The 17,652-nt window shown below is 45.3% G+C and overlaps 1 protein-coding gene across 1 annotated transcript; it reads right to left on the bottom strand.

The window, feature by feature from the left end:
• Nucleotides 1–4,009: 4,009 nt before the first annotated feature.
• LOC139574336 (zinc finger CCCH domain-containing protein 13-like) lies at nucleotides 4,010–15,948 on the bottom strand. Its single transcript, XM_071398824.1, has 3 exons — nucleotides 15,569–15,948; nucleotides 6,777–6,937; nucleotides 4,010–6,459 (listed from the first exon to the last, which is right to left on the bottom strand). Exons 1-3 carry the CDS (start codon nucleotides 15,579–15,581, stop codon nucleotides 5,092–5,094), a joined length of 1,542 nt encoding a protein of 513 aa, XP_071254925.1. The 5' UTR covers nucleotides 15,582–15,948; the 3' UTR covers nucleotides 4,010–5,091.
• Between the last annotated feature and the right edge of the window lie 1,704 nt (nucleotides 15,949–17,652).

Raw genomic sequence — 17,652 nt, 5'->3', positions numbered from 1 at the left:
GCTTATGACACATGCGGCTAGGATGATTCACACACGTGGGGCGCATACAAGCCACACAGGGTCAAACACATGCACGCACGCACGCACACATGCACAAACACACACACTGGCACAAAGCGGTCTTTGTTGACCACTGGCGGCGGCCCCTTTGATGTCTTTTACCAAATATAAAAAACACACTGCGCTGTGTGTGTGTGTGCTGTCTCAGAGTTAACCCTTTCACTCATAGTTACTGAGTCAGAGCGTGTATGACCATGTGTCAGCATTGACAACCAACCATGATAAGTCACTTCCTACTGAACCGTTACTGCTCCCTTTCCCTCTCTCTGGTTGGGTTGGGAGTTTGAACGTCAGTGTGTGTGTATATATGTGTGTGTCAAATACAATTTTATTTGTCACATGCTTCGTAAACAACAATTGTAGACTAAAAGGGAAATGTTTACTTATGGGCCCTTCCCAACAATGCAGAGAGAAAGAAAACAGAAAGAGTAGAAAAGTAACACGTAATAATAGATACACAATAAGTAACGTAAACATGGCTATATACACTGGTACCAGTCGATGTGCAGGTGTACGAGGTAATTGAGGTAGATATGTACATATAACTAGGAATATAGTGACAGATAGTAAACACTAGCAGCATTGTATGTGATGAGTCAAAGAGTCAAAAAGGGTCAATGCAGACAATTAAATAAACTCTTAATAACTTCACAGATCTTCATTGTAAAGGGTTAAAACACTGTTTCCCATGCTTGTTCAATGAACCATAAACAATTCATGAGCATGCACCTGTGGAACGGTCGTTAAGACACTAACAGCTTACAGACGGTAGGCAATTAAGGTCACAGTTATGAAAACATAGGACACTGAAGAGGCCTTTCTACTGACTCTGAAAAACACCAAAAGAAAGATGCCCAGGGTCCCTGCTCATCTGCGTGAACGTGCCTTAGGCATGCTGCAAGGAGGCATGAGGACTGCAGATGTGGCCAGGGCAATAAATTGCAATGTCCGTACTGTGAGACGCCCAAGACAGCGCTACAGGGAGACAGGACGAACAGTTGATCATCCTCGCAGTGGCAGACCACGTGTAACAACACCTGTACAGGATCGGTACATCCAAACATCACACCAGCGGGACAGGTACAGGATGGCAACAACAACTGCCCGAGTTACACCAGGAACACACAATCTCTCCATCAGTGGTCAGACTGTCCGCAACAGGCTGAGAGAGGCTGGACTGAGGGCTTGTAGGCCTGTTGTAAGGCAGGTCCTCACCAGACATCACCGGCAACAACGTCGCCTATGGGCACAAACCCACCGTCCTGGACCAGACAGGACTGGCAAAAAGTGCTCTTCACTGACAAGTCGCAGTTTTGTCTCACCAGTGGTGATGGTCGGATTCGCGTTTATCGTCGAAGGAATGAGCATTACACCGAGGCCTGTACTCTGGAGCGGAATTGATTTGGAGGTGGAGGGTCCGTCATGGTCTGGGGCGGTGCGTCACAGCATCATCCGACTGAGCTTGTTGTCATTGCAGGTAATCTCAACGCTGTGTGTTACAGGGAAGACATCCTCCTCCCTCACGTGGTACCCTTCTTGCATGCTCATCCTGACATGACCCTCCAGCATGACAATGCCACCAGCCATAGTGCTCGTTCTGTGCGTGATTTCCTGCAAGTCAGGAATGTCAGTGTTCTGCGAAGAGCCCGGATCTCAATCCCATTGAGTACGTCTGGGACCTGTTGGATCGGAGGGTGAGGGCTAGGGCCATTCCCCCCAGAAATGTCCGGGAACCTGCATCTGCCTTGGTGGAAGAGTGGGGTAACATCTCACAGCAAGAACTGGCAAATCTGGTGCAGTCCATGAGGAGGAGATGCACTGCAGTACTTAATGCAGTTGGTGGTCACACCAGATACTGACTGTTACTTTTGATTTTGACCCCCCCTTTGTTCAGAGACACATTTTTCCATTTCTGTTAGTCACATGTCTGTGGAACTTGTTCAGTTTATGTCTCAGTTGTTGAATCTTGTTATGTTCATACAAATATTTACACGTTAAGTTTGCTGAAAATAAATGCAGTTGACAGTGAGAGGACGTTTCTTTTTTTGCTGAGTTTAGTTAACCAAGTAGCTACCCGGACTAACTATTTAGCAGTCTTATGGCTTGGGGGTAGAAGCTGTTCAGGGTCCTGTTGGTTCCAGACTTGGTGCATCAGTACCGCTTGCCAACCGGTAGCAGAGAGAACAGTCTATGACTGGGGTGGCTGGAGTCTTTGACAATTTTTAGGATCTTCCTCTGACACTGCTTGGTATAGAGGTCCTGAATGGCAGGGAGTTTGGCCCCAGTGGTGTACTGGGCCGTACGCACTACCCTTGCAGTCAGATGCCAAGCAGCTGCTGTACAAAGTGGTGATGCAGCCAGTCAAGATGCTCTTAATGGTGCAGCTGTATATCTTTTTGAGGATCTGAGGGCCCATGCAAAATGTTTTCAGCCTCCTGAGGGGGAAGAGGCGTTGTAGTGTCCTCTTCATGACTGCGTTGGCGTGTGTGGAACATGATAATTCCTTAGTGATGTGGACACAGAGGAACTTGAAGCTCTCGACCTGCTCCACTACGCCCCCATCGAAATGAATGGGGACATGCTTGGCCCTCCGTTTTCCGTAGTTCACGATCAGCTCCTTTGTCTTGCTGACTTGAGAGGTTCTTGTCCTGGCACCACACTGCCAGGTCTCTGACCTCCTCCCTATAGGCTGTCTCATCGTCGTCAGTGATCAGGCCTACCCCCGTCGTGTCATAGGCAAACTTAATAATGGTGTTGGAGTCGTGCGCGGCCATACATTCGTGGATGAACAGGGAGTACAGGAGGTGACTAAGCACGCACCCCTGAGGGGCCCCCGTGTTGAGGGTCAGTGTGGTGGATGTGTTGTTGCCTACCCTCACCACCTGGGGGCGTCGTGTCAGGAGTCCAGGATCCAGTTACAGAGGGAGGCATTCAGTCCCAGTGTCCTTAGCTTAGTGGTTTAGCTTGGAGGGCACTATGGTGTTGAACGCTGAGCTGTATGCGAATTTGAGTGAGTCCAGGGTGTCTGGGATGATGGTGTGGCTGTGACCTCCAGGTTTGTTAGTAACTCTCACTCAGATGTCAATAACATGCCATAAGCCATGGCAAAATAGGTAGAATTGTAGGAAATTAGCTGTAAAACTGAAAAGAAAATATCTGCGCCATGGAAAATTAGTAGAATTGCATGACATTTATTTATTAAAATATAAAAAGTTTATTTCCACCCATGGCGGAATACCTAGAATTGCAGGAAATTAACTTGAAAATGTGCATTTCTCTATGTCAAGAGGGGGGACACTAAAAGGGCCCCCAAAAGGCTAGAGCCGGCCCTGTGTATCTGTGTGTGTAGTGGGTTGGGAAATGGTTGTGCACAGTGTAAGTGTGTAGCTGAGGTGAAGAGTGGGATCTTCATTGATCCCTTAATTTCCAGCCTGAGGGGAAACGAGAGAGGGGGGAGAAAGAGTGAGAAACTGTGTGAGGGAAATGGAAGAGAGAGTTAGAGAGAGCGAGCAATAGAAAGAAACAGAGGGGGTGAAGGTGGACGTGTTTAAGGGTTGTGTTTGTACCTGTGTGTTTATGCTCCTAAGCTCTGTCTGTTACGAGGCAGGTTAGAGGGATATTTTTGGGAAGGCGAGATGCGTGAGATAATAGGATGGAGAACAGAAAGGGAGTAGTGAGGGATGGGGGGAAGGGGAGAGATGAAAGAAAAAGAGACATCGTAAATTTTGTCAAGACAGACAAATAAAACTCTTTCATTCCCCTCTTGTTTTTGATGAATGTGAGTCGCTCTTTGTTTTGGGAAATGCACCCCCTTCCACATCTTTCAGTTGTACCCCTCACCCAAACCAACCCAGTCAAAACCATAACGTTCAAAAACAACCTCACTCCCCAAACACCCCTCCCTAAATGACCAATAACATTCATCTCAGTACAAAAGCTCATATTTGATTCTCTTCTATCTCCAACATGATGTAGGACAGTATTCACACAAGAAAATAAATACAACATCTTGTTCAATAAATATCACAGATATAATCTAATCCTAAACTCTATACATACACACTGTTGGACATTACTGTACAGGTCCCAGACCTGCTGTAAAGACACACGGCAGTTGATAGAAAACCCCACCATGCCAAGGTTAGGGGTTTTTGTGTTGCATTTGGCTGAAACAAGCGGAGGGAAAGGCTGAGATGCCCATTCCTAAGCTAAAAGTGTCAACAACTCACTGTAAAAACAGTTGGCCAATTCACAAATTACTGGTACGCCTGGAAATGGGTCTGTACTGTGTGTGTCCGGTGGGTGTCTATGCAGTGTTTACTGTAAGTGTCTGCAGATTTCTGATTACTCAGCAACCCCCACCGCCCAGACTCCAACTGTCAGCCCCTGACTCAGACACCCCCTTTCTCTCTTTCTCCCACTCACTCTCTTTCTACCCTCTCTCCATCCTGCCATTTCTCCTTCCTCTTCTTCCCTCTGTCTCTCTCCATTCATAACTCTCTCTTCCTCCCTAGGCGAAGATGAATGTCTAGTCATGAATGTCACTGCTATTCTGAATCAGCTCTCTGTCAATGACATGACTGTCTATCTGCTTGATCACCACCTTTATGTCCAGTGTGTGAGGCGTTACATCCAGTAAATAAGTTCCAATGGCAGATCAATGACCTGCTATGTCATGATGTCATGTCATTGGTGACAGTGCTGATATTGTCCGCAGACTGAGAGACAGACAATTGATTATTTTCCATCCCCGGATGTGCCAATGTGTGCTCAGGCTGATGGCAGGCCAGATGGTTCAGCACTAGGTAGGTATTCCAACACTGTCTGTGTGAAAATGTGTGTGTTTGTGCCCACTCTCAGGTTCTATGTGTGGGTATGTCTCTGTGTGTGTTCTCTCAGTTTCTCAGACTGTGTGTGTGTGTGTGTGTGTGTGTGTGTGTGTGTGTGTGTGTGTGTGTGTGTGTGTGTGTGTGTGTGTGTGTGTGTGTGATAGAGAGAGACAGTGTGTGTCCTCCCTCCTCTTTCAGTCTGTCAGACTCGGAGTCTCTTCTTGAGGCGGTTGAAGTCCTTGGCGGAGCGCCACAGCCAGCTCTGCAGTTCCCTCAGTACCCAGAAGCCCTCAACCTTCCTGGAGAAGTCGTTCAGCGCCGGCTGCACCGACAGCAGGGAGGAGGAGGACAGAAGAGGTGGCAGGGGAGGGGGCGGCAGCAAGGGGGGACCCCTCCTCAATGACAGGGGAACTGGTTCTGACAACAGGGTGTGTCCCTCCCCCGGCCCTGTGCCAAACGGGTAGAAGAGGGAGAGGGGGGAGTGGAGAGTGGGGGAGAATAAGGAGCGAGGGGATCGGCGCTGGGGATGGAAGGATGAAGAGGAGGAGAGGAGGGATGCAGATTCTCGGATGATGTATTGTTCCTCCTCTGTCGCCCTGTTTTCTGAATCCCCCCCGGCTCTGTCCTTATTTTGGGGGTGATAGTTGAAGTTGTAGCTGTAGAGGTTGTTGTGATTGTAGTTGTTGTTGTTGTTATTGTTGTTTAGGAGTTGTTGTTGGGGGAAGGTTTGTCTGTCTGAAAAGGACAGAGTGACTCTGGCATCAGAGTTCAGTGGACCTTGCTTAACTGTTCTCTCTCCTTCCTCTGAAACACTCAACAGCCTTCTCCCCCTTCTGTCCTTCCCTCCCTTTCTCTCCAACTCTTCCTCCTCTTCCCTGTCTTCACTGGCCCCCTCCCAATCTTCTGCCTCTCTCCTCCTCCCTTTCCTCCCGCGCTCCCCTCTCTCCTCCTGCCTCGACCCCACGCTCCGAACCACAGCCCTAGTTACCTCCGCTCTCCTACTCTCCCTCCCCCTCCCTCTATCTTTCTCTCTCTCCCTCTTTCTCTCTGTCATTTCTCTCCTGGTGCTCTCCTCCTTTTCTCCTCTCACTGCCCCTCTGGTGGTCCCTGCACCCCTCTGATCACCAAGAGGATGCCTCTTTGGCCCCACCTCCGCCCCCACCCCTGCCTTATAGAGACTCTGACTCATCAGTGGAGATGGTCTGCGTCCCATCGCCTCTCTGTCGCCCCCTGTGTCTCTCTGCATGTACTGCGTCTCAATCCCAGCAGGAGGCAGGGCATACCCCTGAGTGTTCATGAGGCTTGATATAGACCCCAGCAGACTGTCCAGGCCTGTAGAGAAGTGCAGCAGGGAGCTCTGGAGGTAGGGACAGAGGGTGGAGCGGGCCAGCTCCCTCACCGCTCCCAGCAGGACAGAGTAAGCCCTATGGTTCTGGGTCAGCCTGGCACGGTTCTCCAATCCCCGCCACAGCTCCAGACGGGTGGCGGCGCTGGGCAGGGACAGGGTCGTGCTGTTGGGCCGTGGAGGGGAGAAGTCTGGATCACTGAACGGAGGGCCCAGGTAGGATAGCTAAGGGAGGGAAGAGGGAAGGAGATGGAGGAAGAGCAGAGTATGGAAAGAGGGAGTGGGAGGGAAAGAAGGAATATTTAATCCAACATGTGCAATCAGACATGGATTAACTATGCTCAGACACAAGCCTGGGTGCCAGTCTGTTTTTGTGTTAGCAAACTCCCCATAGCAAAGACCAAAGGGTTGGCTGGAGCAGAAACAGAATGGAACCAGGCTTCTGAAATATGTGGTGAATTCAAACACTTGTGGAAAGAAACATTGACATGCTCCAACATAAGTGCTTCAACACAGCATCTATATAACAGTACAGGTCTCACATAGGTGTCCTTTATCTCTCTCAGCTGATGCTCCAGGTACTTGGTCAGCTCATACGTCCTCTCAATCGAAGTTCTCTCATTAGACAGGCTGAGGTGGGGCTCTGGGACCTGGACCGATGCTACGGCTGCAGACAATAGCAGTGTGAGCTGGATGTGACGGACTGGGGGAGAAACCAATCAAAGGAAAGATCAGTATTTGTTGAAGATTAAAACCACACAAGGCTGTTTATTTCTTTGTCTCTATGGTGATGGTTTTGTTTGAATATATTGGCAAATCTAAGTAATCTAACTGGCAATAAAACCTTTCGGGTTTCAATCCAATTTTAGAGGTTCTGGCTGTCAAATGTTTTCTTTGGTCTCAAATAAAACGTCACTCAAAGCTTCAAACAGTCAGACGAATGGTCTCACTGTTCATTCCACTCTTCACACACGTTAACACACACACACACACACACACACACACACACACACACACACACACACACACACACACACACACACACACACACACACACACACACACACACACACACACACACACACAGCAGAGATATCTGGCTTACTTTATTGTCATCATGTTTATTTGTGTGCGTTTGTTTTGAATGCATGACTTTGTCTCTTATTTGCCTTAATTTTCTTGTGTTTATGTTGGTGTTGTATAAGTGTTTATGTTGGTATGTGAGTGCTTGTAGATTTGCGTACATATACGTGCATGATTTTGTTGTTTGCATTTGAAATGCTGTACTTCGGTGTGGATACATTGGTGTGCATGTGTGTGTTTAAGGTTAAGTGTGTGTGCCTGTTTACATGAGTGCATGCATACGTTGTGTGTGTGTGTTAAATTGGAGGTGACCCTTTTAAGGCCCTCTCTTCCAGCTTCACACAGGGAAAATGGTGGCCAAATGATCTATGTCAATGGTAGAGAGCTCAGTGCCTATCCACTTCCCTGTCCCATAGGGCCAATGAGAGACACAGAACACACAGAGAATCCTTTTCCCCTGTCTGTCTGTCCCCCAGGACTCAGCTGTCATAACTTCCCAAATGCTCTCCTTTTATGCATCCTTTAATCTCTCTCTCTCCCCCTTTCTCCATCTTGTTGCCACACACACACATCTGCTATCTCTCTCCTATTCTCTTTTGCCCTTTGCTTTCCAAGAACCGTTTCATCCTCCCTATACTCTCTCTTTTCCCTTCCTCCAACACACTTGCATTCATGGTCCCGGTCTCTCTCGGTCTTCCAGGCTGACAGGCAGACAGGGCAAGGGTCTGTGCAATTATGAGTTTTAAACATGTTGCTGTTCACCAGGTGTGAAATATGTTCTGTACAGCATGTGACCATCTCTCTGTTCCCCCATCCATCCATCCATCCCCTTCTTTCTCTCTTTCAACTCCTCTTCCACTTATTCTCTCCTGTCTTTCTTACTCCTGCAATATCCCTCTGTGTTTCTCATTTCCTCTCTTCCTTTCAATCCCTCCATCTATTTGTAGAATGTTTTCAGGTTGATTGTTTTCTCCATTTCCTCTCCTTCTCCTTTACCCCCTCTCTTTCTTCTCGTCTTTAGAAGTCTTCCGTTCTTCGCCCCGGGCCAAAATAACAGCAGCTTATTAACCCTGATTAGTCCTCTCTCTCTCTCTCTATCACTCCCTCATTCTTCCCTCCATCGGTTTGCCCCCGGGGAGTGAAAGACTTAAGTGGAGCTCTTGAACAACTCACAAACATTTATGCAGACACCTTGTTCTGCTCAGAACTAAGCAAACATGTCAGGACTTTTTCCACTATAGGACTCATTTCTCAACGTCATCCTTTTCAACATATTACTCCTTAACACACCTCAACACCTTTCATCTGAATCAGTTTAACAGTTACAGCAAAACATGTCAACTCCTTTCAATCACAAAAGCCCAATGCCCGACACACCTTAATATTTAGAACGAATCGCAACAGCTCAACAACTCTCCCTTGGAACATCGAAGAATACTGTAGAGAAAGATAGCTAATCTAGGTAACTTCCTAACACACACCTGGAACACTTCACATTGCATGTGTTTTAATGCAAAACACAACGCAGTCTGGCAGAATGTCGTTTTGATGCACAAGCGGCTTCTGTAGAATGAGACAGTTTTACTGTGGACGGTAAAAGTTACGATAACGTAAAGCCCAAACCCTCGGTCTTCTGAGCAGGGAGCAGGGAGCAGTACCTGGCACTAAGAACAAACTCCACAGGCCAGGTTGAAGCCAGAACATTCTCACAGGCATGATCACATTACAACAGAGATTCCCCGTGACCTGTGTGTGTGTGCCTGCATATGTGTGTGTGTGTGTGCCTGCATATGTGTGTGTGTGTGTGTGCCTATACACACTGTTCTCCATTCTCTAAACCATGTTTGATTATCTATGTTAATCTATGGTTTGATTGCAGATGTAAATGTCAAACTTTGCACAATCTTATGGCTGCCAGCTGTAGGACAACGTTATGGTGCTTGATTTGAGGTTAAGAGTCTGTGGTCAGTCAAGGTTGAACATTGGGGTTAGGGTTCAAAGTTTAATGTCAGGGCACAGGCTGGTCTCAGGGCTGAGGTACAGATCCTACAGACTACAGAAGACTTGCTATCAGCTATTGTCATGTCCAAAATGATTGGCACCCTTGATAAAGATTAGCAAAAAAAGACTGTGTAAAATAAATTATATAAATACAGAGCTATATTGTATACTAAGTGTTTTTTTATTTAATACTAATAGAGTTGCTCAGAGACTATTTTATTTAACTAATAAAACAAATCTAAAAAAGATAAGGTTGTAAATGAAGCCTGTTTTCAGTACTCCAGCAGCCTCACCTTGCGAGGATATTGACAATGAGACTTTTCTAAAATGTTTTATGAGTTGGAGAACACATTGGGAGGGATCTTAGACCATTTCTCCATACAGAATTTTTTACAGATCCTTGATATCCTTCATCTGTGCTTATGGACTGCCGTCTTCAATTCAAACCACCGGTTTTCAATGGGGTTCAAGTCTGGAGACTGTTGATTTTGTGGTCAGTTAACCATTTATTTGTGTATTTTGATGTGTGTTTGGGTTTATTGTCTTGATGAAAGATCCCCTTGCGTCCAAGTTTCCGCCTCCTAGCTGAGGGAGCCAGGTTTTGGGCTAAAATGTCCTGGTACTTCATAAAGTTGATGCCGTTGACTTTAACAAGGGCCCCAGGACCAGTGGAAGCAAAATAGCCCCATAACATCAACAATCCACCACCATATTTTACAGTGGGTATGAGCTACTATTCTATATATGCTTCTGTTTTTCAACGACAAACCCACCACTGGTGTGCGTGGCCAAAGAACTCTATTTTCATGTCATCTGACCATAACCCTGCTCGGAGTTTGCTAAACGGTATTGGCACTTGGATTGGAAGCGGTGCTATATTCCACATTATAAACTGGGTGGTTCGAGCCCAGAATGCTGATTGGCTGAAAGCCGTGGTATATGAGACTGTATACCATGGGTATGACAAAACATTTATTTTTACTGTTCTAATTACATTGGTAACCAGTTTATAATAGCAATGGGGCACCTCAGGGATTTGTGGTATTTGGCCAATATACCACGGCTAAGGGATGTATCCAGGCACTCCGCGTTGCGTCGTGCATAAGAACAGGCCTTAGCCGTGGTATATTGGCCATATACCACACCCCCTCGGGCCTTATTTCTTAATTCGATTTAGTTCTATTCTATCCAGATTTAGTCCCTGAGGGAAATTATATTTCACCATAAAGTAAGGCGGCTTTGTGCACACTCACTGGTACCCTGTCTGGACAGTAACATGCGTATAGGCCGCAGGGAGGGGGTGGCAGGGTCAGGGTTGATGTTGTGTGCCTGTGTACAGTTAGAGCACAGATTTATGTACTCAATCAAACGTGCATTCCTTCACTAACTCAACACACACACACACACACACATGCGCATACATGCACACACACGCGCATACATGCACACACATGCACATATGCACACACACACAAGGACCAACGTGCCAATCTTTCGAAACACACTTACATGTGCTTGAGCATATGCACACACACACACACACACACACACACACTCACACTATCTCCATCTCTTCTCCCTAGAGATATCTTCTTGGAGTTCATATTGAAATTCAAATTGATCTACTTGGCATGGAATGGACCCTGGATTGCCAAAGAACATCAATGACAGAAAACCAAAGGGGAGATAGAGAGGCATAAAACATACAATACAATTGTATGATTACAACAAAACCCTCTCTGTGCTACTTCCAACAAACTCAACGTTCACTCTTTTTATTTTAGTAAATTCTCTCTCTGATTGAATTATCTTCCTCTCCCCGTTTGTTTATTCCTTCTCCTTCCCAGTGAAATCTGTCTTTAATTCTTTCTTACTTTCTGTTGATTTTATTACACACTTCGTCCTCTCAGTTTTCCATCCACCGCTAATGATCAATATTAGCTCTCTCCATATCCCTTTCTTTCTCTCCTTCGATGTTCACTTTTTGGTCTCTCTCTTTCTTCCCTTCTCTAATTAGCACATCTCATCCCCTTCATCTACTATACCTCTTTCCATTTTTCCTTCTTTTTTCAGACATTCAGTCGTAGGTTTCTAATTTACCTTCCCCTGCTCTGCCTAACTCCCTATACAAACCCCAAGGTTACGCCTAAAAAAAGAAATCTGCAACAACAAAAATACAAGAGCCTTCCATTCAATGTATCCGGTCTGTCTGCTTTAGAAAAAAATTTAGAAGGAGAGAGGGAGAGAAAGGGGGGAAGGGGCGAAAGTGAGAGACAGACAGACATAAAGAGAGGGATGTAGAGAGAAACACAGAGAGGAGGAGAAGGAGTAAAGGACTTGGATGAGAGAGAATAAGGGAAAGGCAGAGAAAGAGAGATGAAGTGAAGGGCCATGTTAATTTGGGAAAAATGTAAACAGCATGTGTAACTGTTCAAAGCGTGACAAACTCATTTCATTCCTCCTCTCCCTCTCTCGCTAACTCCTGTCAATAGGGAATCTGTGCCGTATTAATCCTGCACCACCACTTTCTCCGTCTCTTACTCAATCCCTCTTTCTCTCAGTCTTTTACCTCAATGTCTCTCTCACACACAAAGAGTCAAGGATGGGGCTGAGCAAAGGATGTGAATGGCCCATCGCTTTTTCTTTCATCATTTTCCCTTTACTTTCTCCTGTATTCTTCTGTCTCTCTGCTCTAGATCCAAGTGTGGGTTTGAACTCTTCAACAGAGTGGATGTGCTCTGCTTTCCACACGGACACAAACACTTATCTAAAACACACCGACACTAATTCAGCCTCACAGCCATAACATGCCGGTGTGTGTGTGTGTCAGAGAGAAAAACACACAGCCAGACAGACAGAGAAAGAGAGAGAGAGAGAAAGAGAGAGAGAGAGAGAGAGAGAGAGAGAGAGAGAGAGAGAGAGAGAGAGAAAGAAAGAAAGAAAGAAAGAAAGAAAGAAAGAAAGAAAGAAAGAGAGAGAGAGAGAGAGAGAAAGAAAGAAAGAAAGAAAGAAAGAAAGAAAGAAAGAAAGAAAGAAAGAAAGAGAGAAAGAAAGAAAGAAAGAAAGAAAGAAAGAAAGAAAGAGGTCAAAGGCAATATGTTCTGTTTGTTTGAACTTGGTTTATATTCTTTATATGCTCAAATCTGGGATACTTGGTCATATCAAGTGGTTTAGTTATATAACTAATATTGGATCATTTGTATGGGGGGGTTGTTGTTTTAACCTTATTGCTTTATTGAAGACCACCTGAAAGCGTGGGAGAGAGGAGGAAAAAAAGACAGTGGGAGAGAGAGAGGCAGGGAGAGAGAGAGAGGCAGGGAGAGAGAGAGAGGCAGGGAGAGAGAGAGAGGCAGGGGGAGAGAGAGAGGCAGGGAGAGAGAGAGAGGCAGGGAGAGAGAGAGAGAGAGGCAGGGAGAGAGAGAGAGGCAGGGAGAGAGAGCGAGGCAGGGAGAGAGAGCGAGGCAGGGAGAGAGAGAGAGGCAGGGAGAGAGAGAGGCAGGGAGAGAGAGGCAGGGAGAGAGAGAGAGAGAGAGGCAGGGAGAGAGAGAGAGGCAGGGAGAGAGAGAGAGAGGCAGGGAGAGAGAGAGAGAGAGAGAGGCAGGGAGAGAGAGAGAGAGAGAGAGGCAGGGAGAGAGAGAGAGGCAGGGAGAGAGAGAGAGGCAGGGAGAGAGAGAGGCAGGGAGAGAGAGAGGCAGGGAGAGAGAGAGGAAATCTTCGGCCTATTATTATTTTGTTTTAGAGGTTATAAACTCAGCAAAAAAAGAAAAGTCCCTTTTTCAGGACCCTGTCTTTCAAAGATAATTCGTAACAATCCAAATAACTTCACAGATCTTCATTGTAAAGGGTTTAAACACCGTTTCCCCTGCTTGTTCAATGAACCATAAACAATTAATGAACATGCACCTGTGGAACGGTCGTTTAAGACACTAACAGCTTGCAGACGGTAGGCAATTAAGGTCACAGTTATGAAAACTTAGTACACTGAAGAGGCCTTTCTACTGACTCTGAAAAACACCAAAAGAAAGATGCCCAGAGTCCCTGCTCATCTGCGTGAATGTGCCTTAGGCATGCTGCAAGGAGGCATGAGGACTGCAGATGTGGCCAGGACAATAAATTGCCATGTCTGTACTGTGAGACACCAATGACAGCACTACAGGGAGACAGGACGGACAACTGATCGCCCTCGCAGTGGCAGACCACGTGTAACACCTGCACAGGATTGGTACATACGAACATCACACCTGCGGGACAGGTACAGGATGGTAACAACAACTGCCCGAGTTACACCAGGAACGCACAATCCCTCCATCAGTGCTCAGACTGTCCGCAATAGGCTGAGAGAGGCTGGACTGAGGGCTTGTAGGCCTGTTGTAAGGCAACAACGTCGCCTATGGGCACAAACCCACCGTCGCTGGACCAGACAGGACTGGCAAAAAGTGCTCTTCACTGACGAGTCGCGGTTTTGTCTCACCAGGGGTGATGGTTGGATTCGTGTTTATCGTCGAAGGAATGAGTGTTACACCGACGAGGCCTGTACTCTGGAGCGGGATCGATTTGGAGGTGGAGGGTCCGTCATGGTCTGGGGCGGTGTGTCACAGCATCATCGGACTGAGCTTGTTGTCATTGCAGGCTATCTCAACGCTGTGCATTACAGGGAAGACATCCTCCTCCCTCATGTGGTATCCTTCCTGCAGGCTCATCCTGACATGACCCTCCAGCATGACAATGCCACCAGCCATACTGCTCGTTCTGTGCGTGATTTCCTGCAAGACAGGAATGTCAGTGTTCTGCCATGGCCAGCGAATAGCCCGGCTCTCAATCCCATTGAGCGCGTCTGGGACCTGTTGGATCGGAGGGTGAGGGCTAGGGCCATTCCCCCCAGAAATGTCCGGGAACTTGAAGGTGCCTTGGTGGAAGAGTGGGGTAACATCTCACAGCAAGATCTGGCAAATCTGGTGCAGTCCATGAGGAGGAGATGCACTGCAGTACTTAATGCAGCTGGTGGCCACACCAGATACTGACTGTTACTTTTGATTTTGACCCCCCCCCCTTTGTTCAGGGACACATTATTCCATTTCTGTTAGTCACATGTCTGTGGAACTTGTTCAGTTTGCCTCAGTTGTTGAATCTTGTTATGTTCATACAAATATTTACACATGTTAAGTTTGCTGAAAATTAACGCAGTTGACAGTGAGAAGACGTTTCTTTTTTTTGCTGAGTTTAGCATCATTTTGTCACACAATGTTTAACCTCCCTCTCTTTTACCACCCATTCACAGACATGGAACAGCAGCCGCATAGGCTGTCCCAGGGGGCAGGTGTATGTGTGTTCTCACACCCTGACTAACGTGAACAATGTACTTTCTCATATCAGTGCCAGCTAACTAGACAAGGACTTTAGCTCCATCTTGCACCTCTCAACCGAAGCCATTTTTTACAATGAAGGAAACTTCCCATTCACACACACACACACACACACACACACACACACACACACACACACACACACACACACACACACACACACACACACACACACACACACACACACACACACACACACACACACACACACACACACACACACACACACACACACACACTAATTTAAAAAACATGTCATTTCCAAGCTTGTGAAAACTTACATTCAGATCAAATTGCCTCCTCAATGTCCTACACTGAAAAATGCCTTTTTAAATAGAACAGGGAAATTCTCAAAGGGATTTTTGTTATGTTATAACATTTGATCTCAGTATTTGTTCATATTTTGAGTATCAATATATATGATATCTGCAGACAAAAGTTCAACTACTCTGTTTCTTCTGTATTCTCAGATAAATGTGCTTTATGTATTTGTTATCTTTTAATATGTTATTACAATTGTCAATTGGGGAGGGATTTCTGCTATTATCTGAAAATATTCAGGATTCATATATCCATTGAAATTTACTTAGAAATTTGAGTTAGGTGGTATAGAAAATTAAGTGCAAATTCACCTTAGTGATCATCATATTATTATCCAAAATATACAACTTACTGGGAACTCCTACTGTGGATAATTTCAAAATGATCAAATAACAGAAATACCACTAGTGTGGTTTGTAAAATATTCATTTGTAAAAGCCATCGGTTCATAGTAAATCATTATTATCCTAATCACATGAATCATCATTATAATAAATAAATACATATTTTTATAAGACTGTTATTGTGGAAGATATTAAGCTTGGATAATTTTTACTGGGACTTACCTCCAAAATGCATTTTATTTTTTGGCAAATTACTTTATTTCCTTTCAGTTCACACTGATTAAATCAGCAAGGGTTTATCCAAAGACAACTTGCCAAATTGCGTAATGATGAATTCGTATCCTCTTTTGTTAGTTTAACCTATTCAACTTTAATTTCTCCTTGATTAGTCCAATTTTAAATATATTCTCTTGAAGAAAATACATTTCTGAATCCTAGGTACGTGGAATTCACACCTTCTCTAATGAAAAATGTGTGAGTTGATAAAAAAATATCGTTAACACCGAATTCCATCGGTGTGTCCCTGTCATCCAAGCCGAGGTGAGCGCACAAATCCGCCTGGCTGACGTTGACGGTCCGTAGACTTGACGGGCGTATGGTCTGTGTGACAGACTGACTGCGGATGGTTTTTGTAAGGAGGGAGAAAGTTTTTCTGTCCCCCTCCTTTCCTCCTCCCATCCCTCTCTTCCTTGATTTCTTTATCCTCCTGGTGATTCACCAAATTGACGCATAGGCTAAACTTGAAGGAGCCACCCCAGCTAGCACATAACGTTCTGAGAACCATGTTTCTTAGAGCTTGGTGAGAGTGTTGTGCTATGGTTATTTTGCATACAACCTCCCCACCATGTTCTGGGAATGCCGCAGGATACCCAGCTACCACATAACGTTCTGAGAACCATATTTTTCTTTGGTGGGAATTTCAGTACTTCAGCATAACGTTTCCTACAGGTTTCCTCATGGTTCAATTGAGTGCTTGGCTTGGGCAGGAGCTCACTGGAGCTGAGTACCGGCAACTCAAATGTTCTACTGTTTGAGCGCCTGTTCCTGTTATAGAACATTAGCTCCAAAGTATCGTGGAGCTCCTGCACCTAAATATAAACAGTACCAGCACCCAAAAGGAGTGCTGGCACATATTTCTGAGTGCTAACGTTACTAACGTTACTAACAGCAGTAACAGTAAATCCAGATATAATGTACACAGACATTGGTTACCACGATATCCTTCAAGTTATATTGGCCAATAAAGATTAGGCAAGTTAGCAAAAATAAAGACATACTTTGAAAGAAACAATGACATTAATCCAATAAGTATTTGACCATTAATTTCTGCTAAATGTGCAGTGTTGATGGAGTTGTTGTAGATTGCTTGCTCATTCCATCCCCAAACACCATGCTAGATAGATCTAAGTGGGCCAGTTCATTTTGCATGGCCCAGTGCACTTAGATGGGAAAGGGGGATACCTAGTCAGTTGTACAACTGAATGCATTTAACTGAAATGTGTCTTCCGCATTTAACCCAACCCCTCTGAATCTGAGAGGTGCGGGGGGCTGCCATAATCGACATCCACGTCTGTGGCTCCCAGGGAACAATGGGTTAACTGCCTTGCTCAGGGGCAAAACCACAGATTTTCACCATGTCAGCTTGGTTACTGGCCCAACACTCTAACCACTAGGTTACCTTAGTTTTTTATCATCTACTAGCAACATAACATGACAAAACTCTTTCGGCACTTTAATACCTAGTTGCCCGATTGGCCTACATCGCCGAAGCCAAGAGCAGGCTGTTCCTTTCTTGACATCAAAGCAGCAGTGTATAGTTGGTATAGGAGTTTTTTATAAATGTAATTCAAATTGCAAAAATAGAAGTGTATAATTTTAAAATATATATAAACTTTTGCATTAAGACCATTTAGATGGAATATAATCAATCTATGTTATCAGATTTGTGGACTATATATCGTGCAACCTTTCCTTTAAGTGTGTTCAGGTGTGTTGGCCTCACCCATTAATTGGCCACACCTGATCTTAATGAGTGCTTGTTTCCTTTGAAGTTGGGTGTGTTTGAATAGACTAAAATGAACAGATTTCTATGAGTAAAAAAAACATGGCATGCTATCTCCATCCTGGTGGCGAAGTGGACTAATTCAATCAATAGAAGAATAGAAATCAGAAGTTCACAAGTTCAAATCTCATTGATGCAGTGCTACAATAAAAAATACATGTGTTTGCCTGATTAATGCCCAAGCAAATGATTTTCCATGTGTCCTGTCTTTTTGGTGTTCAAATCAGTTAACCCAAACTAAGCT

This window comes from Salvelinus alpinus, chromosome 4 (genome assembly GCF_045679555.1).
Source record: "Salvelinus alpinus chromosome 4, SLU_Salpinus.1, whole genome shotgun sequence".
NCBI lineage: Eukaryota > Metazoa > Chordata > Actinopteri > Salmoniformes > Salmonidae > Salvelinus > Salvelinus alpinus.
Note: the sequence above shows the minus strand (reverse complement) of the source record. Positions and strands in the feature narration are given on the sequence as shown.